At 53.4% G+C, this 24567-nt stretch overlaps 1 protein-coding gene across 2 annotated transcripts in view; it reads left to right on the top strand.

Annotated features, from left to right (window-relative positions):
- PTPRU (protein tyrosine phosphatase receptor type U) overlaps positions 1-18042 on the top strand; it is a 76528-nt gene extending 58486 nt beyond the window's left edge. For both annotated transcript variants that reach the window (XM_050909791.1, XM_050909792.1), the window contains 4 exons: positions 10771-10896; positions 13249-13406; positions 14515-14650; positions 17324-18042. In XM_050909791.1, coding sequence (XP_050765748.1) covers positions 10771-10896; positions 13249-13406; positions 14515-14650; positions 17324-17386 — 483 coding nt within the window. In that variant the 3' untranslated portion in view covers positions 17387-18042. The remainder of the gene's footprint in view (positions 1-10770; positions 10897-13248; positions 13407-14514; positions 14651-17323) is intronic.
- The last annotated feature ends 6525 nt before the right edge of the window (positions 18043-24567 follow it).

Genomic DNA, 24567 nt, shown 5'->3' with positions numbered 1-24567 from the left:
GCTCACTTTAGAGGAGTTGCTCTTAGATCAGGTTCATGTTTAACGAAGTCATCTGCCCATGGACACACTGAAAAGAGCAGGTTTGTGTGAGCGGGGTCATTGAAGAGGTCCCTTCCAGCACCAGCAGCTTGGGACTGTTTTGACTGCCTAGAGCTTGACGATGATGATGAAAGGGTTGAGTGTTTATGGGTAAGAATCAAGGGAAAGGCCAACAAGGCAGATACCATGGTGGGAGTCTGTTATAGACCACCCAACCAGGATGAAGAGACAGATGAAATATTGTATAAGCAGCTGGGAGAAGTCTCACGATCGTTAGTCCCTTGTTCTCATGGGGGACTTCAACTTACCAGACGTCTGCTGGAAATACAATACAGCAGAGGGGAGACAGTCCAGGAGGTTCCTGGAGTGTGTGGAAGATATAAGTTCCTGACACCGTTGGTGAGCGAGCCAACTAGGGAAGGGGCCATGCTGGACCTGTTGTTTGCGAACAGAGAAGGACTTGTGGGTGATGGGATGGTTGGAGGCCGTCTTGGGCACAGCAATCATGAAATGACAGAGTTTTCTGTTCTCAGAGAAGTAAGGAGAGGGGTCAGCAGAACTGCTCCCTTGGGCTTCCAGAGGTCAGACTTTGGCCTGTTTAGGAGCCTGGCTGACAGAGTCCCTTGAGAGGCAGTCCTGAAAGGCAAAGGAGTCCAGGAAGGCTGGACGTTTTTCAAGTAGAAAATCTTCAAGGTGCAGGAGCAGGCCGTCCCCATGTGCCGAAAGACGAGCCGGCGGGGAAGAAGACTGTCCTGACTGAACAGAGAGCTTTGGCTGGAACTCAGGGAAAAAAAAGATTTTATGACCTTTGGAAGAAGGCGCAGGCAACTCAGGAGGACTACAAAGATGTTGTGAGGTTATGCAGGGAGAAAATTAGAAGGGCCAAAGCCCAACTAGAACTTAATCTCGCTACTGCAGTAAAAGACAATAAAAAGTGTTCCTATAAATATGTTAGCAATAAAAGGCAGGCTAAGGAGAATCTTGATCCTTTATTGGATGCGGGGGGAAACATAGTGACCAAGGATGAGGAAAAGGCTGAGGTACTTAGTGCGTTCTTTACCTCAGTCTTTAATAGTAAGACCAGTTGTTCTCCAGGTACCCAGCCCCCTGAGCTGGAAGACAGGGACGGGGAGCAGAACGAAGCCCCCGTAATCCAAGGGGAAATGGTTAGCGACCTGCTACACCACTTAGACATACGCAAGTGTATGGGGCTGGATGGGATCCACCCAAGGGTACTGAGGGAGCTGGCAGAAGTGCTCACCAAGCCACTTGCCATCATTTATCAGCAGTCCTGGCTAACCAGGGAGGTCCCAGTTGACTGGAGGTTAGCAAATGTGACGTCCATCTACAAGAAGGGCTGGAAGGAGGATCCGGGGAACTACAGACCTGTCAGCCTGACCTTGGTGCCGGGGAAGGTTATGGAGCAGATCATCTTGAGTGCCATCACGCTGCATGTACAGGACAACCAGGTGATCAGGCCCAGTCAGCATGGGTTTACGAAAGGCAAGTCCTGCTTGAGTAACCTGATCTCCTTCTATGGCAAGGTGACCCGCTTAGTGGATGAGGGAAAGACTGTGAGCGTTGTCTACCTAGACTTTAGTAAAGCCTTTGGCACCGTTTCCCACAGCATTCTCCTGGAGAAACTGGCTGCTCATGGCTTGGATGGGCGTACTCTTCGCTGGGTAAAAAACTGGCTGGCTGGCCGGGCCCAAAGAGTTGTGGTGAATGGAGTTCAATCCAGTTGGCGGCCGGTCCCAAGTGGTGTTCCCCAGGGCTCAGTATTGGGGCCAGTTCTGTTTAATATCTTTATCAACGATCTGGACGAGGAGATCGAGTGCACCCTCAGTAAGTTTGCAGATGACCCCAAGTTGGGTGGGAGTGTTGATCTGCTTGAGGGTAGGAAGGCTCTGCAGAGGGATCTGGCCAGGCTGGAGCGATGGGCCGAGGCCAGTCGTATGAGGTTCAGCAAGGCTCAGTGCCGGGTCCTGCCCTTGGGTCACACCAACCCCATGCAACGCTCCAGGCTTGGGGAAGAGCGGCTGGAAAGCTGCCCAGCAGAAAAGGACCTGGGGGTGTTGGTGGGCAGCTGGCTGAAGATGAGCCGGCAGAGTGCCCAGGTGGCCAAGAAGGCCAATAGCATCCTGGCTTGTGTCAGAGATAGTGTGGCCAGCAGGACTCGGGCAGTGATCGTCCCCCTGTACTGGGCCCTGGTGAGGCCGCACCTCGAATGCTGTGTTCAGTTTTGGGCCCCTCACTACCAGAAAGACACGGAGGTGCTGGAGCGCGTCCAGAGAAGGGCAACGCAGCTGGTGAAGGGTCTGGAGAACAAGTCTTACAAGGAGCGGCTGAGGGAACTGGGGTTGTGTAGCCTGGAGAAACGGAGGCTCAGGAGAGACCTTATCGCTCTCTACAACTACCTGAAAGGAGGCTGTAGCGAGGTGGGGGTCGGTCTCTTCTCCCAAGTAGCGAGCGATAGGACAAGAGGAAATGGCCTCAAGTTGCACGAGGGGAGGTTTAGATTGGATATAGGGAAAAATGTCTTCACTGAAAGGGTCGTTGGCCCAGGCTGCCCAGGGCAGTGGTGGAGTCACCATCCCTGGAGGTATTTAAAAGACGTGTAGACGTGGCGCTTAGGGACATGGTTTAGTGGTGGACTTGGCAGTGCTAGGTTAATGGTTGGACTTGATGATCTTAAGGGTCTTTTCCAACCTAAATGATTCTATGATTCTGTGACAATCAGTGCAGTAGCTGGACTGTGGCTGAGGGTCTTGCTGGAGAGGGTCGGGGGAAGGAAAGGTCCACCTCGCCATTGCTGTCTGCTATTTAAGAGTGTTTTCTGATGGCACACTCCTATCGGTAAAAAATTTTTGTGTGTACACCCCCCAATTTATGTGTTTTTATTTATTTATAAATCATGTGTACGTTCTTCTGTACTAATATATTAGGTACCCTATAAGACATACACAGACAGCAGAAATTAAAAAAGTAGGCGATAAAGATAAACAGTATTTGAAAACTTTTTTTTATTTTACTCTATTAATGGTACAAGCCCCCTTTTTGCTCTTGCTAAAAAAATACCATTAATAACAACAATATTTTATAGTGAGGGCTCTGTGATTGCTTGCGCTTCATTAGTTTTGGAAATCTTGGTTGAGCACTTTGTGATGCAGCCATCCGAAGGGCTGGTTCTAAGTCCAGTTTATTTTGATACTTGGTTTTAATGACTGTCACTGCTGAAAAAAATTCCTCACGCAGATGTGTAGATGCAAATGGAAGAAGTGCATCGTCGGCTGCGCTTATTAAACCCTGATACCTGCTTTTCAATCCATCCACTGCTTAGACAAAGGGTTTTCTTGGCTGGTAAATGTCCGTCTTCCCCGGTGTCAGCCAGGTGTGCTTGCAACCAACTGGAAGGTGTTGCATTTTGGGGTTTTTAGCAACTGCTCTCTCCATAGCACGAGTCTCTTTCAAAAAGCAGTTACTTTCTCACTTGTCACTCAAATGGCACCTTCACCTTGAAGGGGCACCCTAAGTGTGTTTATTTTTTGGACAGTGTCTGCTAGGTAGCATACTCCTGACAGCACCTAGCCATCAGCAAGTTTGCAACGCTTGTCTTTTTGTAAAATAAAACGCCTTTAAGTTCGACAGCTCTTTTAAGCCCTTCGCCGCGAGATAAGTGGCAGATCTCCGTGTGGTACGAGAGACTTTCATGGTTGCTCCCCGTCTCATTCCGATGTATTGTAAAGAAGTCATTTGCTGTTGAGAATGTACCATCTCTGTATGAGAATATATAAATCAAATGAAAACAAATAGAAGTTCAAATATTTCCTTCCGGCATGCCGATGGATTGTCTTGTGCACCCCACTTTGGAGACTGCTGGCCTAGAAAACCTGAGCGAGGAATGATCTGGGTGGCCTCTGCTGGAGACCGTGCTACAAGCCCAGAAGTCTTCAACACCTGGCTCGGTACAAGTGGCATCCTCCTCTCTGGATTAGTGTTTTTAACATTCATGACTTCATCGGGAATGTTTCCATCGGTGAACCTTGCTCGAACGAGTGTTCCCACTTTGATCTGCTTCTCAATGACGTTGTGCAGACCTGCAAAGCTCTCAGATGCTATTGAAGACCTCCGGTTTCCGTAACCCAAGCCACCAATTCAGCAATACCAATTTTAAAGTCATCGGGACAGGGCCTGAGATGAAAAACCTTTGTCTGCTGCTTCCCAGTGCCGGCTGAATTGGCTGTTGTCTTCTTCTGGTGCAGGGATGCTTAACTTGGGAGGTGGAATCACATACTCAGCTCTCTTACCTTGGGACCTACTTCAGGGAATCTTTCTGCGATTGGACTGTGCTGTGTAGCGCTGCATGTTTACTGTGAACCTGTGAGCTCGTGATCTAATTTCTCATGAGCCCTGTGATTTTTTTGCATAAATGGCTGTGCAGTGCGGAGCATCCTCCGCAGCCGGCGTTACAGGTCTGCTCTCACCAAAAAACGACATTCCCTGTTCTGTGGAAAGGAAGGGGATCACGATGTAGCATCTCGTTTAAATGCTGTGGTTAAAGCCTCTCCTCTAAAGGAAGCCTTAGTAAATGCTGATGGGAGAGGTTCTTCAAGTTGTGGCTCCTGTAGGACAGACTGATCGCTTTGCCAGCTGCGATGCTGCAGTTATCCCCAGATGTGATGTAGGACGGGCAGGAGAAGCCCAAGTGTGCTCCCTGCAGCCCCGCGGCCCCTCTCCCCTGGTCTGAGCTGGGGGAGGAAGGGGCACGGACTCCCCAAGAGCTCTGAAGGATCGGTTGGGTTTGAGTGGCCCTGGGTGCTGGTGCAGCTCCCGGAGCAGCCCCAGGTTGGCCTTTTGCCGAGTGCACCGCCAGTGCCTGGGGCCTTTGGCTTTCCCGGGCTGGAGCCAAACCCTTCCCGTCCCTGAAGGCAACCCCCCACCCCGGGTGTCGAGACAGTGACTGTGAGACTGTGGAGACAGGACAAGGCAACTTGAAAAGATTTATTATTGAGAACAGCAAAGAATTTCTTGTTACTTATTCCTCTACTAATGTATTTCTACCTCTATGACGCTTACTCGCCACCTAAGATCTCTGCTTTTTCTACTCCAGCCCCCGGTGAGCCCCAGCCCCGTTGCCGGCGGCTGCGGTGTTTGGTCCGCAGGTGCAGGTTGGGCACTGGCGGTGGGTTGGAGCTTGGCCGTGCGGTGGCCCTGGCATGGGAATGGCAGAAGCTGCTGCCAGGATGGCCATCACAAACAACGGAGCGCAGAATGGAGGCAGGCCAGCCCCGGGGACCTGCACAGCAGCGAAATTTGCCTGCCCAGATGGAAGTGCGGGGAGTCCCATGGCTGGTGGGAAGGGACTGTCTGGGGCAGGGGGGGTGACATGGCGCGGTGAAGCCGTGGCTGGAGCAGGAGCCGCCTCCAGGATGCCGGCGGCGCCGTGGCTGCGGTGCCGTTTTGGTGGGGATGGACCGGCACTGCCCGTCTGGGCGGCTGTGTCAGCCCGTGGCTCGGTGGGTGTGGAGCTGGTGGCTGCAGACGTCTGGGTGTCCTTCTCCTCCTCCTCCGCTCCTACCGCCGGCTGAGCATCAGGTCGTCGTCTTCTCGGGCGATCTTCCTTCCTCTTGGGGCTCGGTGGGGATGCGGCTGGGGCTCCTTCACCAGCACCATCCATGTACGTCCTGAGGAGGTCGGGGTAATCTCTCTTAAAAAAGGGGTTGTAGTAGAAGAGCAGCTACAGAATGCAAAGGAGAGGAGTTAGTTGCCATCATTGCAAGAAGGAGAAAGACAGAGATCCGATAACTAGGCATTTGCATCAGCAAAGACAAACATGACAGTTAAAAAGGGCTCTCCGGGGCTTTTTAAACCTCAACTTTCGGCTGAATAAAATGTTAGGATAGGGTTTTGTTAAGTAATAACCACCCTTGTGTTTTCGGCAATTGGGAGCAGAGAAGTGTAGGGTTTTCAAAAGCCTAAAAACTGATGGAGAAACCCAAATACCACTAGTTGTCAGGCACCGCAGCGTGGAATGGACATGTCGGAATAATGCTGACGCTGACATGTATCTTGTCGGCATTCAGCAGATGCCACAAGAAGATTTAAAATTCTGGTGCAGCCAGATACAGAGCAAGCACAAAAAAAGCACACTATGATGGGCCTATCTTTCCGTTTCACGGATTCAAAGTAAGCAGGAATAACCAAAATCCATTTGGTCAGCGTTTCTGCTCCCCCAAAATCCTGCGTCGAGAATCCCTGGAAATGACCCGCGAGACACAATCAGGCCATTTGCTCCCGTCCCCATCTACCTTGTAAAGGTTTATTTTATCTGAACGTGAACCTCTCCCCCCGAATGTCCCGCGGGTTCTTTCACGTGCGGAGGAACCGACGTACCTTGCCCAGAGCAGGCCCTGCTGCTGCTACTGCTTGCAGCTCCTTGATGGAGGCGGATATGAGGGAATCCCTTCCATTTTGCAGAAGCCGTGGAGGTTCAGTTGGAGAACGAAGCCTCTCATGGACTCGGTTTCAAAGATCTTCAGGGGTCCCCTCCTCCCCAGCACTTCCTTTCTGAAGAGTTTTTCTGTGATCACGACGCAGTTTCCGTCGTCGCCCCACCAGATTGACTGGAAGCAATGGCTGCCGATGATCTTCCAGAGCTTCTTGAGGAAGGAGCAGGCTGAAGACTCGTTGGTGTTGGCAGAGATCTCCGAGAAACAAAACGGTATGATGGAGCCCCAGGATTCATCAGGCAAACCTTGAAGGGCATTTTCTTCTGCGAGAGGTCCAGTGGCAGCATCCCAAGATGCTCCCGTGTCACCTCCTGGATGGTCGGGAGAAGCTGAAGCCACCCACCAATGTGACTTCTCTGAGTCGGAAGCCTCTGGTGAAAGCGGATCCATTTTAACTTGTCTTTTCACAGCTTGGCTGCAACTTCCAGCCGTGGCCCTTTCCCTGACCAGCCAGGCTTGGCCCTGCCGGTCAGCAGAAAGAAGGGCTGTGGCACCAGCTGCCTGGGACGTTCTCCAACGTCACTGTGACGCCTGTGTTGCATCCCGGTGACATCACAGCGTGGCGCCCGTCTCCTGGCAACAGGAAGCGGAAGACAGAAGAAATTGCTAAAAAGCCCTGGTTTCTTTTCATGGAGAGAGCTGTTTTGAGCCAAGAGGTGAATCAAACTGTATTTGCCTTTGGTATGTCCTGCTAGGGCAGTGCTGCGTCCCGTTGCCCCCGGGAGCTGGTCCCCAGGGAGGGATGGGGAAGGCTGCAGCGCTGGGCATCGAAGTGCCCCAGACCTGAAGTCTTTCCCTTGGGCACCTTCCCCCGTGCAGAAATGCCCGCACCCTCTTCTATGGAATGACCCCCGCCCTGTGCTTTCAGTAGCGCTGCTTCTGTCGTGCCTGTCCACGTACCCAGGGGATGCTCTCAGCTTTCAGCAGGCTCGCCGTGGCCGCTCCCTAGAATGAAGTACAAGTGAAACGCCACCTAAATATATTTTGCCATTGAAATAAACTGGTGCTCTTCACCCTCGCCCTTTTCTTGGGCTGGGTTCCTCTGCTTTTCTTTGCTATAGAACCTTTAGAACCCAAACCAGGAAACTCAATGATGTTCTCTCAACCTTTTGTCAAGCTATCAACCCAGTCCTCTGAGTCAGAGGAGCATGACTGCAGGAACAGTGACTTTCCATTTGCGGACAGTGAAATTGTAAGGGACCAGTTGCGTCAGCTGAATGTTCCTAAGTCCGTGGGGCCTGATGGGCTTCATCCCAGAGTACTTGATGAGCTCGCGGATGTTATGGCAGGACCGCTCTCGACCATTTACCAAAGGTCTTGGGAGTCTGGGGAGTTCCCTGCTGACTGGAAGCTAGCTGGTGTTATTCCCATGTACAGGAAGGGCATGAGGGAAGACCCAGGAAATGACAAAGCTGTTAGTCTGTCCTCAGTACCTGGAAAAATGATGGAGAAGATCATAGTGGGTGCTACTGAAAGGCATTTAAAGAGCAATGCCATCATCAGGCACAGTCAAGATGGGTTCACAAGGGGAAAGTCCTGTTTAATTAATTTGATATCCTTCTACGATAAGGTCACCTGCCTAATGGATGAAGGGAAGGGGGTGGATGTGGTTTTTCTGGATTTTAGTAAGGCTGTTGATGGTGTCCCTCACAGCATCCCTCTGGACACGTTGTCCAGCTGTGAGATGGGCAGGTACAATGTGCGGTGGGTGAAGAAGTGGCTGGATGGCAGGGCTCCAAGGGTTGTAGTGAATGGGGCTACATCTGGCTGGGGACCAGTCACCAGCGGTGTTCCTCAGGGCTCAGTCCTAGGGCTGGTTCTGTTCAGTGTTTGCATCAGTGATCTGGATGCAGGAGTTGAATGCACCATTAGCAAGTTTGCTGATGGTACCAAATGGGCTGTTGCCTCTTGAAAGGTGAGAGGCCTTGCAGAGGGATCCACATAGGTTGGAGCATGGAGCAATCATCAATGGCATGAAATGGAACAAGAGCAAATGCCAGATTCTGCACCTGGGAGGGAGTAACGCTGGGCACAAGGATAAATTGGGAGAGGAGTGGCTGGAGAGCACTTGATTTTCTTTAATAGTGAACCTTTAGAACCCAAACCAGGGAACTCAGTGATGTTCTATCAACCTTTTAAATTATACTCTGCAGGATGCTGTGGTTTTTTCAGTAAAGGAAAGTTTTGATTTAGCTCCTGTAGGAATCAGTGCTTCCGTTCCCAGGAGCTCGTACAAGTATTGTACTGGGTATGTTGGCTTTGCTGAAGTCCATCATGCAAACGTGACCATACGAAAACAGGAATGAGGACAAAGGCTTTAGCTGTGGTCTGTGGCCCATGAGACAGCGAGTAGCTGTTTGTGGACTGCTCAGGAGATGCTCTGAGCAGAGCCGTGAAGGGTGTTTTCAACTGAAAATGTGAGAAGCGAGTTCTCATGGTGGCTCTTGCCTCTCTGTGCCTCTGCAAGTCCAGAGCAGAGCATGTCGGTACAGACCCAGCACCCAAGGGTGGCTCTGGCATGGGCGGGCAGGCTCTCTGGTCCCGGTGCAAGGATGGGGCTGGGCACATTGCCGCATCGAGCCCTGGCTGGCAGCAGCGGCTGCCCCGAGCCTTGCGGGCTTTGCTCCCGATGGGACGGACCTGCCTGGCTTCCCTTCTGTGTGCGGAGAGGCGTTGAAGCCTGGAGGATGGAAGGGCTTTGCCTGCAAGCGTGGCTGCAGAGGAGAGCAGCTATGTTGCCCGAGCAGCGGGCAGGTCCAGCTAGGAGAGGGCGACTGATGCTCCCATGTGCATTTTTCACCTTGATTCATATTTGCCCTCATGTGCACTGAGATACCTGCCGGGGACCAAGTGCCCCTTGGAAAACCCAGCTCTGCAGCAGTGCCACCATCTTACTGTCCCTCCACTGTGACCATCCAGCACCTCCCGTCTGCAGCACAAACATCACCTATCAGCTGAACCCAGCTGCAGTGGACCACGGCAGGGAAGGAGACAGCAAAACCGAATTTATTTCTCTCTCTCAACCTGTTCTTTCATTCCACGGTCCAGAAATGCCCTTCAGCCTCGCAGGACCTGCCCGCTCCTGTGCCATCCTCCCCCAGGTCCCCGTCCCCTGCAGCGGCCGCTGTCCCCTGGCACCGTCCAACGAGAACTCTGCCATTTTTCTTCATTATTCAGCCCTGCCTCTCTCCCTGGACATCTGTTCTTCAGGGTTGTCTGTGTTACAATATTTAGCTGGATCTTAAATGTTTACCAGTTTAGGACCAACAGGTAATAAATCAACCTTTACGGCAGGCAGCTCTGAAAGGTGACTTAGAGGGTATATCCCTCACTTGAACTACGTCTTGCCGAAGGAAGTTTTAATATCGAAATTATAGCTCTGAGTCTAGAAGGCTTAGAGATCTTGGAGATTTATAGCCCCTATTAATAACCAATTATTTCTCAAACACATTTGCCATGCAGTTAGGCCCAAGCCGTTAGATGACCTGAAATGCTAAATGCCCTGTTAAAGTGCGGTGACAAACATCATATATTTTGTGTCGATGCTGGTTTCCCGGCTGTCACCGTGTGAAAACAATCACATCCGTGACCCTTGGACCGAGCCATCCATCAGTGCCGTGCTGGACACATGGAGGGGGAGCAGGAGTCGCTCCCCAGCCCTTTCCTGGGCTGCAGGCTGGGATCACTTTGACTTGGCAGGATGTCCTGGCCATGGGGCAAGGGGGACTGTCATCCCACGTTGCTGTTGCTACTGATGGCAGAGCAGCTACTAAAGCCGATGGGGTTTGAGAGCAGAGTTGGAGCAGCCAAGCCCTGCTCCATCATTGTGCAGGATCAGGCCTGTGCTTGCTGGGGCTGAGGCAGGGTCCATCCTGCATCCTCCTAGACCAGCGAAGTCCACCTCCAGGAGCACGAGCTGTTGCGTTCGTGCAGTGGGGAGAGGGCTATGTGGATGCCGGGGGGTGGACCTGACCTTTCAGCTTTGATCCCTCAACAAGCTGTGGGATCCTCCATCCAGCAACATGCTGTGGGTCCTGCGTGAGTAACGGCATCGTGGGTCCAGCAGCATCCCATCTTGGGGCCACCCCCTGTGCCAGCAGCCCCTCTCGGTGTCCAGAGCCAACCACTCCATTCCACTCGACGTTGCCTGTGATGCATGATGCTCTTTCCCCGTGTCCCAGTACATGTTCCCGGTCATGGTGAGCTGTACTTCTCTCCGCAGCCTTGTTTGCAGTACTGGCCTGAGCCGGGGCTCCAGCAGTACGGCCCGATGGAGGTGGAGTACGTTTCCGGAGCGGCGGATGAGGACATCGTGTCCCGTCTTTTCCGAGTCCAGAACATCACACGGGTGAGGGTCTCTCCTCTGGCTCCATGCTAGCGAAGGGTGGTCAGGGGGGCTTCACGCGTGTCTTGTGTGTGCCTAGGTGCCCCCCAGGCATCTCCCAGTGCAGAGGTCAGGGTTGGGTGAGCTTGTGTGCAAGGGGTGGATCGCTTCTGTTTGCCTCTGCATCGGGGAAGGGCTGGGGCATCACCAAGAACTTTATATGAGTGAAGACCTTCTTTCGTAGAGCAGGATGATGCATCTAGTGAGGCCACGCAGTCCTAGAGCTCATCGTTGCCCGGCCAGCTAATTCTCCATATAAACTAACTGAATGGCACTGTAGATGCTAGTGTCTTCTTCAGCCTTAATCCAGCTCCTCCAGAGGATACAGCCTCAGCTCTCCTCCTGGCAGAGAGGAGCCTGTAAAATTGCTGTTGGCTCCATCCAACCTTTCTGGAGTTCACAGCTCCTTGCAGGATTTTAGATAACTCTGTAGGAAGACCTTTCTCATCCTGCCTGGAGGTCCATCTCTGCCCTGCCACGCATGTGTCACAGGATGGAGACTCCCCGTATGGACACAGCAGCTGCCTGGGACCAGCAGAGCCCTTTTCCTGCAGGGTGAGAAGATCCGCGCAGGTTTTCACTTGTTGTCCTTGTTGCATTGACGCTTGGCTGGTTCAGCTTGCCTTTAAATGAAGAGAAACGCAGTGAAATTGGGAAGGGACAGGGACTGCGATGAACAGCCCGTGTGGGTGCAGAACTGTACGCGGAAAAAAAAGCCGATTTAACTACAAAAGCTAGCCATGAAGAGGTGGCATCCCTGGGGTCTTTAAATCTCCTGGGGGCTGCCAAGAGGCTGAGACCAATGCCCCATTGGAGGTCATCAGGCAGATGGGAATTAGGGAGCTTGGAAAGGAACGTGCGGCTTGGCTGATGGCCCAGCTGGGAAGGGTGCTTCAGCGTGGGAGCTGGGGTTGGAGGAGAAAAATCCTGATTATCTGGACTCTTAACACAAAGACGGTTTTGGTTTGCACTCCCCATGGAAGCATCTGGCATTTCCTGGGTGTCAGCACAAAATCCTTCACCAAACGTGCTTTGCTCTCAGGTGGTACAATATATCCTATGCTAGATTAAAATGCAGCGTCATTGAAATCTCTGGATCTAAGAAGAGATTTCCCCAGGGAGCAGATCGCTGGAGGAGTGCTGGTAAATGCATGGAGCTGCTTCTTGCCAAGCCTTGCCGGCTGGAGGGGAGCCAGGCGTTGCGGGGGTCACAAGTCCTCCAGAGCCAGACAGAGCTTTCACCTGAGCTTCAAAACGGATCCCAAAGCTTTCCCTGTTGGGCTGTCAGAGGAGTTTTCTCCTGTTTTAACTCCACTTATTTGTTTCATCTTCCCTCTCTGCCTTCCTGGCTTCTAGCTGGAAGCAAAAACTCGAGCCCGGGGAGGTCAGCCCATCTCAGCAACATCATTGACCCACGTCGGAGCTCCCCAAAAGGTTCAGAAAAGCCGCCATGCATTTGGGGTGTGCTGGTTGGAGTGGGCACTGAATGCCCCCAACATCCACTCGCCGGGCTGGGGCTCCCTGCAGAGCCACAGCAATACTTGGTCCTGCTGGTTGAAGATGGTCTGGTGCTCGCCCCGCTCATCAGGCATCTGGAATTGGGTGGACGGAGCCCTCCAGAGCTGAGGATCCCCCATCTGCGTCTGATCCCCCCTTTCTCCTCCAATGTGTGCTCCCAACACGTGTGCCGCCGAGCCTCGAGATGCGGCTGGAGTGTGTGGCCCGTGATTTCATCCCATCCCACTCCTCATGCCCCTAGTACTTCTGAGCAAGAGCCGCACATCCGCCTGGCTAAAGCCTGGCCTCTTTTAGCTTTGTGGATGTAATCCTCCTCCTGGAGCCTGCTAACCAGATTAGGTTTCAAAACTAACCAGATTACCAGGGTATTAAGGCGCACTTCCACTGCTCCCCGCCTCCGTGGGTGGCAGCTTCGCATCAGGTTCCTGGTTTACAGCGAACACAACAAAAACGCATCCCGTGGGATCTTCTGCATGCAAGACAAGGACGTGATGGAGAAGCCTTGGGGAGGCTCAGGGGTCTGGTAACAGATTTTGGGAGATACAGAGACAGCCTGAGATGCTGTGAGGCAGGATAAACCACGTCAGTGGAGCTTCCCCTGGGCAGGATGGGGTGGTGGAACCAGTGTGAGCTGCGAAGGAGAGGGCTGAACCATCAGTCTTAAAGCACCAGGAAAAGGTTTTCCTCTCTTCGTCTGCTATTAACGTGTGGCAAACCCCTCTTGCCCTCCATCAAACCTCCAGTGGAGGCAAATGAGGGCAGCCCATGGGCTCAAGCTGATGAGGTTTGCTTTTCTAGTTGCAGGAGGGGCACCTGATGGTCCGGCATTTCCAGTACCTGCGGTGGTCGGCATATCGAGACACCCCGGACTCCAAGAAGTCCTTCCTGCACCTCCTGGCCCAAGTGGAGAGGTGGCAGAAGGAAAGCGGCGATGGCAGGACCGTGGTGCACTGCTTGTGAGTGTCAGCTGGAGACGAGCAGGCTCTGGCGTGGGGGGAGATGCCAGCAGCTCACGTGTCCACAGTTCTGCCTGGAAATCCTCTAAAAAGCCCTCACGGGGGTGAATTTGTCCCCAGGTGGTGCTACCACTCCCACAACATGAGTTTTGGGTGAGGCACCTTGTGGTCACCACGTCAAACCTCTTCCACGAGCTGGGTGCTCAGCGGGAGTGACACCCGCTAGCAGCAACCCTGCCGTTCACGCCGGTCCCCTGCCTTGCGGCGGGGCTCGGCAGAGATCCCAGCCCTGTCACCACATCCCGTGCCTGTAACAGGCTCCAAAGGGACGTGGCAGGAGCTGTGCAGCTCCCACCGCTTGCTTCTCATCGAGGTGGACGTGCTCTCCATCCCCCTCCTCCCAGCTGGGTTTGGCTCACACAAACACCCATGCGTGCTCTCCTCGGATGGGACCTGGCACGTTCGCAGATTGGTAGAGACAGCAGGCGAGCCTTTAATCAAAAATTAATTACAGCCTCGTCCGTCTTCATTAGCCGAAGGATAATTTGAGAACATGCTTTGTAAAACACTGGCATCATGTTCTCTCTTCCTCTCCCCGGTTCCCTTTGCTGCCAGGGATCAGACGTGGTGGTGTGGGATGGCTTCAGCCCAGGCTGGGGGGAGGTAGCCAGCGAGCTGTGCGCTGGGTGGAACGTGAGACGGTTCCTCCAGCCAGCACCACCCAACAGGTCATCAGCCCAGGGTCACCCTGCGGATGGGAAGAGGGTGGTAGAGGGCCACGGTGGCTTGCCCAAGGTCACACGAGGAGTCGGTCCATGGCAGGGCTGGAAGCTGAGCCCAGATGTCCAGGATCCAGCCTCGAAGGTCCAAAAAGGTGTTTTCCTGCTCTGTTGTGGCTCTTGTGAGGACCGGAGGGCAGGATCACAGCTCCTGCCACCACGTGGGTCTGGTTCAGGTCCTCCAGTTCGGGAGGACTCTGGGCTATGAGCCCCTGCTCCGGGACATCTCCTGGGATGCAGGGATGGATAGAGAAAGGGGCAATTAGAGGGAGCAGAAAGATGCGTTAAAGCCATCTTCTCACCACCGACACGTATGTTTCTCCCACCAGGAATGGAGGCGGCCGGAGCGGCACCTTCTGTGCCTCCACCATGATCCTGGAGATGATCAAGTGTCACAACATGGCAGATGTTTTCTATGCTGCAAAGACCCTCCGCAACTACAAGCCAAATATGGTAGAGACCTTGGTAAGCACCAGACACCGCCGGCGTCCGCCCCAGCCGCTGGTCCCCACGCATCCCTCCAGCAGGGAGGAGAGGTGCTGGGGGATGCTCACCTCCCAAAACACCTCCTTTCTCATCCCAAATCCTGATTACATTATTGGTATCCTCATGCGGAGCATGTCTCGGTGAGCGTGCCAGCACTGTGCTGCGGGCTGGGGCGGGCGGGGAGGCAAGGCAGGTCTTGAAAGTAGCCTTGGGCTTGCCTTCATCTCGCCGTGCCGACATGCCCTTGGCGTCGGCGCTGGGCTTGTCGGAAATCCTTCCCAGGAGTAATAAGGCAGGTTCACATTAATTCACGGGATGTAATTGCAGTTCTTCGGAGGGTTTGCGGCACCGGGAGCAGCTCCGAGGTGGAGTCAGACAAATTCCTGTTGGAAATATAAAAGGGAACTGCGTTTTGAGTGAAATTCATTGGTGGACAAGCTGCTGGGGGCAGCGATGGAGCCACGTTTCATGACGAGGAGGCTGGAGGTGGCAGCGGGTCAGGGCGAAAAGCCCGTGCCCTATTTCAGGCCCTCGATAACAGGACAGGGGATGGAGCAAGCGCGTGTCTGTCCCCGTGGGGGAGGAATCTGGGTGCGTAGTGATGTTTTAAAAGCAAGTCAGCCGGAAATGTTTACCCTGTTTAGATTATAAAATCCCTAAGTTGCAAAATGAAATGGTTTTGAGGAGAGGATGTGATTTGCATTAGGAATTGAAGTGGAGGAGAAGGGGAGGGGAGGGGAGAGGGGAGCAGTGGGAGGGATGCAGATAATGGAAAGATGATGTGACAAGCATGAAGCCACCAGACCCATTGGGCTAAATTGCAAAGGTATTAAAAAAAGGCAACATTTCACATCAGGGCACAAGCATCCTCCAGCCTCAAATGAACCTGAACCGTCTATTCTGGGACTCCCAATCTACTGGAGTCACTGGGAGGCCGGATCCTCGTCTGGTGTAAAGAGCCGCAGCCCAACGGAGAGCAGCCGGCGCGTAGCAGTTTCCTGCTGCCCGTGTATCTTCCCCCTCTGTTTGCCTGTGGGGTTTATTTTTATATGATGATAAATGGAAACAATCCCTTTTCTTAATCCAAAAAGCATTATGTGCTTTTAATCTAAGCTGTCGCAGCCTCCTCGCTTTGAAGCCCTTCTCCCCCGCTGCCCACTCCCACCTGGGGTCCCCGAGCAGCCGCCCACCCGCGTGGGAGATAACAGGATTGTCGTGCCGGTGCTCAAGCTGCAATCTCCGTGCTGCTGCCGAGGATTTCGGGAGATGAGCTCTCCCCTTTCTCTCCCTGCTGTTGTACCCAGAATGCTCCCACGTGATGTCCCAGCACTTGCAGCAGCATCAGAAACCTTATTTTTGGGTTTTTTTTTTTCGCCGCTCTGGCTGGTTTTGCTTCTTGGATGCCTGAAGGAGCAACGTCTCATGGGGATGGGCACTTCCAAGGTCCGAGCTCCCCTGTAGTTTTCTGTGCTGTGAGTTGTACGAGGACAGGAGAGCACGAGGACAGGTCACGTAAAGGAGGACAAGGATGGATGCGACTGCCTTTATAAGCCCAATTTCAGTGATTTTTACTATAAAACCAGGAGCCACCCATGCTGGGCTTTCCCTTCGTGCAGCTGGGGAGCCAGCTGGCGGGGGAGCGATGGGTGGGAAGATGCTGACACTGTCCGTAGCTGTCTTGGGAAAGGGAAAGGATGGGAGAGTGAGCCCGGTCCTGCCGTGGGCTCGGAGAGGAGCTTTCCCACTTGCAACCCTTGGCTCTGGCCCGGCTGTCGCAGGCAGGTCAGACTTTGAGCACCAAAATGCTCATTTGTTTGGTGTTTCCCTTGGAAAATTTGGATTTTTGGAAGGGAAAGCTCCTGGGACTTCCCTTTGCACCTCTCCCTTCAAACCAAGTGAACGCCCAGACCAAATCCCTGCCAGGGATGGAAAATAGCATTTTTTTTATCCACAGCAGGAGAATTTGTGATGAGAAACGTCCTGGCAGCCGGGGCAGGGTGTCTCCAGTAATCCCGCACCCAGACCATGGATGCTTGCCTGGGCACGCTCCCCATTTGCAGCCTCTGCTGAACTCAAAAGTGAAAACTCTCCTCGATTTCATCCCCATGGTTTTATTTCGGACCCATCTGACCCCGGACCCCGTCGTTCCCACAGCTCTGCCACCATCTGATTGACACATGTCAGTCACTGGGGGGGGAGGTTGGACATGGATGAGGCTGGTCGGCGGAGCCCTGCACTGGTGCTGCCTGGTTTGTACGCTGGTGTAGTGAATAAACCATATTTTCGCGGTAAGGGGATGTCGCAGTCCTTTACCGTACTTTGGGGGAGGCGAAGGTGCCGCGTGCCCCTAAAATACAGGAAATTCGGCACGTGCGGTGCCTTTGGATCCGGAGGATGGTTCATCCCCCTTCCCCAGCAATGGGTGTCGTTTGCTGAAAGCAGAGTTTCTCCTGGCTCTTGCTTCAGCAGGACTGTCACGGGGGACAGGAGAGGGACACAGCCCCCGGCGTGGGGTGACGCACGTGTTCGTCCCATAGAGCTCCTCCCAGGCTTTTCCGTAGGGCTGCTGAAACTTATTTTGCCTTCAAAAGGGACAGCTTTGGGAAATAGCTTACTCGGGATCATAACGCCCTCTTTTCTCTCTCTGAACAGGAGCAGTATCATTTCTGCTACGACATAGCACTGGAATATCTGGAGTCCCTGGAGACGAGATAGCACCTCGCCAGGAGAAGGGGTGGCAAGGGCTTGCGCAGGGGTCGTGCCAACCGTGCGTTTCGCACTTGGACGTTGTGTTAGTGCTGAAGGTGAGGAGGGAAAACAGCAAAGGACCCAACGTGAAAACCCATCGGATCAAGAAAAATGAAAGGACGTTGGGACGTGTCGGCTGCTCCCCATCTTCATCCTCCGCTCTTCATCTTTCCTTCCCGCCCCGAGCGTGTCTGAGCGGCTGCGGGTCGGATGCCACAACTCGTCCCGTCCCTGCATCGCTTTGAGTCACGGTCGTGGGGTCAGCGTGCGCAGGATGCGGCCCCGCGGCGCTGCCTGGGCATCTCTAAAGCAGCTGGAGAGGAGGCCAGGGAGGGGAGGAGGAGGACAGAAGGAGCTGAGACCGTTTCCCAGCAGGGAAGGATGGATATTTGGAGAAGAGACGTTGCTTTTTTAATTGTGCGTGGAATTGAAGCTGCTTTTCCGAGGAGCCCAGACGGCTGCCGGCAGGTTTTGCCCTTGGTGGGGACACGCTCTGAGCTGGAGCAAAGGCCCTGAGAGGAGCTCTTGAGTTTCTGCCTGTTCGCACCATGAGTTTGATCTTCGCTTTTTTTAGTTCTGTGAGTTGCAACCCTTTGTGTATCCAGCCCTGGACAGAGCGGGGACAAGGGACGGGAGGTGGGGGGTCGGGGCTCGGCGGCTGCCCGGGCTCACACTGCGGCGCGGGGGGCACTGGGCATGCAATGTCCGACTGACCGGAGACCGACCTGGACCCCTCCTGGCGCCTTTGCAAAGCTTTTCAAGCGATGGTTCCCCTGCATCAAGTGATGGTTCCCCTGCGTCTCTGCACCATCTTCTCCATCTGTAGCAATGAATTCCTCCGGGGCTGTCCCAAAAGCACCAGCCCACGGGTCCATTTTTAACTCTTCCCTTGTGAATCGCTGCACATGAGACACCTTCGGTGCCCAGAAACAAAATCCTCAAAATTTGGGTCCATCCCGTATGCCTCCTGGATGCCACCCCCAGGCAGTTGCCTATCGATGCTGCTTGGCTTTTGCTGGGGTTGGCGAAGCGGGATGGTCGGTTTTGGTGATGGCGTTGGCGTGGGGTGAGCTGTGCTGAAGCCCTGAGCCGTGGCAGTGCTTCGAGGCTGGGCACGGGGATGTCCCCACGCCCCCGATACCACCCGGGGACAAGCGTACGGGGCCGGTAATTGAAGGTACCTGATACTTTTTTGGCTTCATCCTGCTGCAGACGGGTGTGAGATGTCACTTTTTCTGTCTGATATTGTGATAATTACAGGGGTTTCTGCTTACAGCCTGGTTGTAATAAAGCTGTGGGCAGGGTTTTCTCTCCCTGCAAATGGCCTCAAGAAGGTGCAACCAGAAGGATGCAGGTCTGGGGTCTGCCTTGGAGACTCGAGGAACCGAGGGGAGGTTGCTTCTGTCTTGAGGGCCAGGCAGAACCCTTCACAGTCATTTTTAGGGGGATGGAGCAGAGCAGATGAGAAACTGTCCTCCATGTGTTGGAGGTTGCATGTGGGCAACCCCATCCTTCATCCCCTGCCTCATCCTCCATGCTCCCCCATCCTCCATGCTCCCCCATCCTTCAGCCCCGTGCTCTGCCTGCCTGGAGGCTGGGGATCCCTCTCCCCGGGGAGTTGCATTCACATCCATACCATGACTGAAAGCTTTGGAAGACGCCATTTGGCTGGACCGAGCTGCAGCACGAAGGCTGCAGAGCCAAAACGGCTGCACCCGGGATGAGCAAACCCGGGAGATATTTCCATCCACGTTCCAAGGGTGGAGGAGAGCAACAAGATAAATCTCTGCCCTCTTTCCACCTTGGAGGATGTCCCACCGCTGCCTTGCAAATGCCCGGGGGTGGTGATGGGGATTTCAGCAGCATCGGGAGGTTTTGCCCAGACACTTGGCTTTCCCACGTGCTTGCTGAATAATTCACCCGGCCTGACAATAACTTATTCCAAGGGCTATACAACATTATTCCCCTTCTTTCCATCCCTGCTGTCTAACCCTGCCGTGTGCCCATGCTGTCTCGTGACCAAATAGTCTTTTTACCCCACCAGAGCCTGCAAAACGGTCCAGTTACACCAGTACCTGGTAACACCAGTACTTGCATCGCAAGCCTTGACTTGGAATAAATTAGTGTCCTTTTCCCAATCCCCATCTCTCTGTAGACGTGTCCGTGCTATCCTAGGGCGCTGCAGGGAAAGCGCTGTATGGTGGGTGCAGAGAGGTCCCAGGGTGCAGAAATTGTTTGGTTTTGTACGAAAATGGCCGAGCTGAACCTCTGCAATTCTTGGGAATGGGATGATGTTGGCGCTGTTCAGCCCCGGAGCCTGGGGGCTGGAGGGATGCTGCTCCTTCATCCCAGACCTTACGGGAGCCTGGGCCACCTGCATCTTCCCTCTGGTCCAAGGGGAGGGAGCATCCTGCAGTGCTTTGCAGGTAAAGTGTTGCCAGAAAGAAGAAAAAAAGGAAAATGGAAACCCCATTTAATCCTAAAGAGACAACAGAGACTGGAGGAGTTGTAGATATGTTTTAAAAGTGAGATTTTTTTTTTTGATATCTCCTTGCTGGATGTCTCTGGGTTTTTAGGGCATCTCTTGTGAAGGGCAGACTTTGAAATCAAAGTGCTATAAAAACCAACTGATCTCCAACTCCTACGGAGATGACATGAGGCAAGGACATCCTGTACATAGAAATATATATATAGAAATATATATATAAAAATATAAATACTGTTCTTAAGATGGATAATGTTTATTGGTATTACAGATTGGAGTGGTGCTTTTTTTTTTTTTTAATAAAACCAAAACAACAACAAAAAAAAGAAAAAAATTAAAACCCAAGAAAAACACCAAATTGGAACGATTTTGTCTATATGCAGAAAAAGTGACCCTGAAAGCTGGCAGCATCCAAGAGCTGCTGCCAAAGGGACTGGTACCACGGGGCGGCTCCACCACGGGGGAGGACGATGCGGTGGGACCGAGGGAGGGATGGCGAAGGAGGGACACGTCTGATGTGGATTGTACCACGCACATCCAGCTGTTGTTAACTGGTTTTTTTTTTTAATTATTATTATTATTATTATTATTTTTGGCTTTCTTTCCTTTTAAGAAAATCAGTTGCATAAATAAATGTTCCAAATTTGTGATGTCCTCTGGATTTCTTTCGCTGGCTCTGGCCGGGGAGCTGTGATGTAGGGAGCCCTGATGCAGGTACCCACCAGGCAGCTTGTACGCCTCTGTGTCAGCCGTATCTTCCTTTTCAAGGGTATTTTGGGGGAGCACATTTGCAGGGCCAAATTCCAGGACTGCAAAACCTTCGTGGCACAGAGGAACCGTGGTCGCCCATCACCACGCAGAGGAAGATGGGGTTGCCTTGTGCTTGCAGAGCTTTGCTCCGGGTTTCTTCCTAATAACAGCACGGTGAGATCTTGGACTGGGCAAGACCTGCCAGCCAACCTGGATGCTCACAACTTCATGCGGCACTTCGGATGGAAGTTTTCCATTGCTGGAAAAGGTGTTACGGAGGAAGAAAGAAGAAACTCTCTCAGTGCGTTTCCCAGCTGGAAAATGAAATCCTGTTGTAAGAAAAGCCTTCAGCAGAAGAAAGCTCCTGCATTGTCTTCAGTGATTTATTTATTACAAAGCAGCCTTCAGTTAAATGTGTTGTGATATTAAACACTTCCAATAACACTTGAGTCTTAATTTAATGGAGACCAAGGAAAAAAAAAATCTAATTGACTTGTCAGGACTGGTTTTCATCTTTAATTAAGGTTCGTGAAGGATGCAGTAATTACATTTTACCAATAAATAATAAAAAGGGGGATAATGCAAATTAAAATCAAGAACTGCACTTGGGAAGGGCTCTGGGTGTGCATGTGGCCTCTGGGCTGTGGGGTCAGCCCTTGGCCGGGGTGTCCCTGGGGGTGAGCTCATTGTCCCCAAGCCCCACGGTGCTGTCCTGGAGAGCAGGGCAGCGCCTCGAGCAGTGGCAGTGCCGCGGGTGCCAGGGGACACGAGCTGGGCTGGCCCCTCCAGCCCTGCAACCTCCAGTGCCCTGTTCCCTGGTTTGGGGGGGTTTTGGGGCTGTTTGGGGACATCAGCCCCTGCTCAGGGAGGGGCTCTGTGCTGGAGCGGCTTCCCAGCAAAGCTGTAGCCCCCAAGCCATCAGCAATGTTCTTTCTCTTTCCACTTGCTATCCATGGTGGTGACTGTGTGCAAAGAAACCAACCCTGAAACCAAACCAAACTGGAAAGGATCTGATAAATTGGCATCTCTAAAAAATGAGGGAAAGACAGCCTTCTGCAAGGTTATTGCTGCGCGGCGCCGAGCGTCCGCCTTCCCCGGCTCGCCTGCAGCAAACAGCCCAGCCCCAGGGCGCACAGCCGGGCTGGCCACCACCTTGGTGGCTTGTCCATCCAGAGTTGCTTTTGATTTCTTCGGTGCCTGGTCACCTTCCTCCCTGCAGTCTCCTCCCCACCGGAGCTGGAGCCTCACTCTTCCCAAGCTGTATTTCAGCCACAGCTCGTTGGGCACTCGCTGTCACTGGCTGCTAATGATGAAAAAACCTTTTCCCCCCAGTTTTATGAAAGCCATCATTCCATCGGCTGGTCCGTAATGAAGAGAGAAACAGCAGCTGCTCCCTGGGGCCCTGCTCCCACCGGGGACAAGGAATTGCCCCTTCTCTGCTATGCCCCATTAAGGTAAAAAAAGGAGCTGTTCCTGTGGGGACAAGGGTGTTGGTGATCGGGTTTGGTGGCTCTCTGAGGCCCCGGGAGCTTGGAGAGGTGGGTGGCATCACACTCCTTCCTTGCTTCATCCCTGCAACATCTTTAAGAGGCATGGACAGCCCAGGAGAGCCAACAGGTAACTGGCACGGTCCTGCAGAGCCAGGGCAGGACCAGGAGTTTGGGTCCCTGTCCCATGGAGATGTCTCATGGAGATGTCCCTCCTGTCTCAGCTCCGGTTCATCAGCGTGTCCTGGTGAGTGACGTGGTGGGGGTAGCCCAGGGATGGGGATGGGATGGAGCGAAACTCCTCTTGTCCTGGTCTGCAGAGCTGAGAGTGCCTTGGCACAGCCACAGGCGCCCGGGTCTGGCTGCTGCTCTCCACCAGGCGTGGATGGATTAGAGCCACTTAAAAGGAGCACTTTGCATTTCAATAACTAATCCAAACGTGCCGTCCAATGCCCAACTTTTGGCCCTTGGGAATTATTCGCCAACTCCATGCCTCTGTGCTGTTATCTGCAGCACACAAGCCCCAGTAGAGCTGGTAATAATTTCCCAAAGCCAATGTCATGGTATTGTTGGAGGTGACCTGGATATTCTTGTTCCGTTCACGGGCTCATTCCCTAATCCGGGCTGACAGACAGCGCTGGATGTGCTGGAGGAGCCCAGCTCTGGCCCCCGGCTGGTGTCCAGCAGTAGCTGCAGAGGTGGCAGGTGGGACCTCTGTCCCCATCGACCCTCGTCCTCCTGCCTGGAGGGGTTGGTGTTCCCAGTGGATGCTCTGCTCTGTCCTTGCCAACCCCACCATGACCATCCTGCCCCATACAAACGCCCGTTGGTGTTCCCCATGCCGTATCACTGGATATGGCCCTGTTTCCCACAGCAGCTACTGCTGTGAAAAGACCCAGCTGGAGCGCACGATGTCCGACGAAATCATGGGATGGAGAAAGGTGCTGGTCTTCCTGGGGCAGGAGCAACCCACGTTCCCCTCCTTCCTCCTCTCTGGGGCAGCAAGTAGCGGGGTGTGCAGGGAGGTTGGTCCTTGCGCCAGCGCTCCTGTCCTCGAGGCTCAAGGTGGTGGTGGCACCATTGGTGACGCATGTACCTGTGTGTCAAAGACTGCAGGAAAAATGAGCTTAAGATCCCACCTTTGAGTCTTTGGCTCATGAGGGTCTGTCCTCAGGCAGAGCCCCTGGAGAGCCTGCAAGTCAAGCATGTTTTTAGGACATGGCGAGTGTTGTCAGGATGGTACCCAGATCTCATCCACCCATCTCAATGGCTGGAGCCACGCAGTTATCAAGGGACATGACCAAGGTCACCGAAGGAGTCGTGGGCAGAGCAAGGGCTGCCTTTTCCCTCTTCTCCTTCAGTGCTTCAGGCAAAGTGGGTCCCTTCCCGGCGCGGGGGCCCTACCTGGGGCTCTCCACCCCTGCCCCTCTCAGCAGCTCGTGGCAGGTCACTCTCTCAGGTTTTGGCTTGTTCCTTTTTATGTGGCATTTTAAAAGTTGCCTTGAGTCAAGGGTGAGGGCGAAAGGAGAGCTGGGGAAAGGGTGTGCTAAACCCTCCAGATTAACCTTAGCAGATTAATTCATTAGAGCAAAACCTAAATTCAGGTAGTTACAGTGGCCCATTTATTGCCTGTGATGTATCTACAAGGCCAAGTGCTGTCCGTGGCTCAGGCTGGGCAGATCATCCCCATTCCCTCTCTGATCCCCAGCCCCCCAAGACCTTGCCGAGCATCAGTGCTTCCCAAGCCTGGCTGATGAGGCCAGAATGGGGACAAACATGTCACACTCCCGTCCCCAGGGGCAGAGCCATGTGCCCGGGCCAGCCGTCCATCCTTGCTTTGCAAATGAGCCCAACAACCCGGATGGGTCATGAGCGGTTGGTCCCAACGGCACCGAAATGTGGCCCTGGGGACGAGTGGGCGGATGGGGGGTGCCCTCTGCATGCTGGGCGCTGGGTTGCTCCTCAGGCTGCGTGTTGGCTCCTGCTGACATAGGGCCCGTGTGTAAGAAGTTGTAACCCCAATTTATTCCTTACTTCTGTGCTCCCAGCAGCAGCAGCACCAGAGCTCACCTCCGAAACTGGGAGCTGGAGCGGTCCAGATGGGTGAGCCGGGACACCACGCTAACCCCCCTATCCAACACGTACCATGTTTCAGCTCCATAACTCAGTCCGTCCTGTGCAGATATCACTGGGTTTCACTTTTGTTACAGCCTGGTTATTCTCAGCCCTTGGCCCTGTGGGTGTGTGTGGAGACGGAGAGTTCCCGGGTCCATCCGGAGCATGATCCTGAAATCCAGGAAAGCCCCAAACCAGCCAGTGTTTCACCTGGGCTGCTCATGGGGCTTCCCTCTTGCTGTGATGGTGAGCCCCCCAGGAAAAGCAAAAGGAAAGGGCTCTTCTGCTAACATTATTAAAAGAAAAAAGAG

This window comes from Gymnogyps californianus, chromosome 22 (genome assembly GCF_018139145.2).
Source record: "Gymnogyps californianus isolate 813 chromosome 22, ASM1813914v2, whole genome shotgun sequence".
Lineage (NCBI taxonomy): Eukaryota > Metazoa > Chordata > Aves > Accipitriformes > Cathartidae > Gymnogyps > Gymnogyps californianus.
Note: the sequence above shows the minus strand (reverse complement) of the source record. Positions and strands in the feature narration are given on the sequence as shown.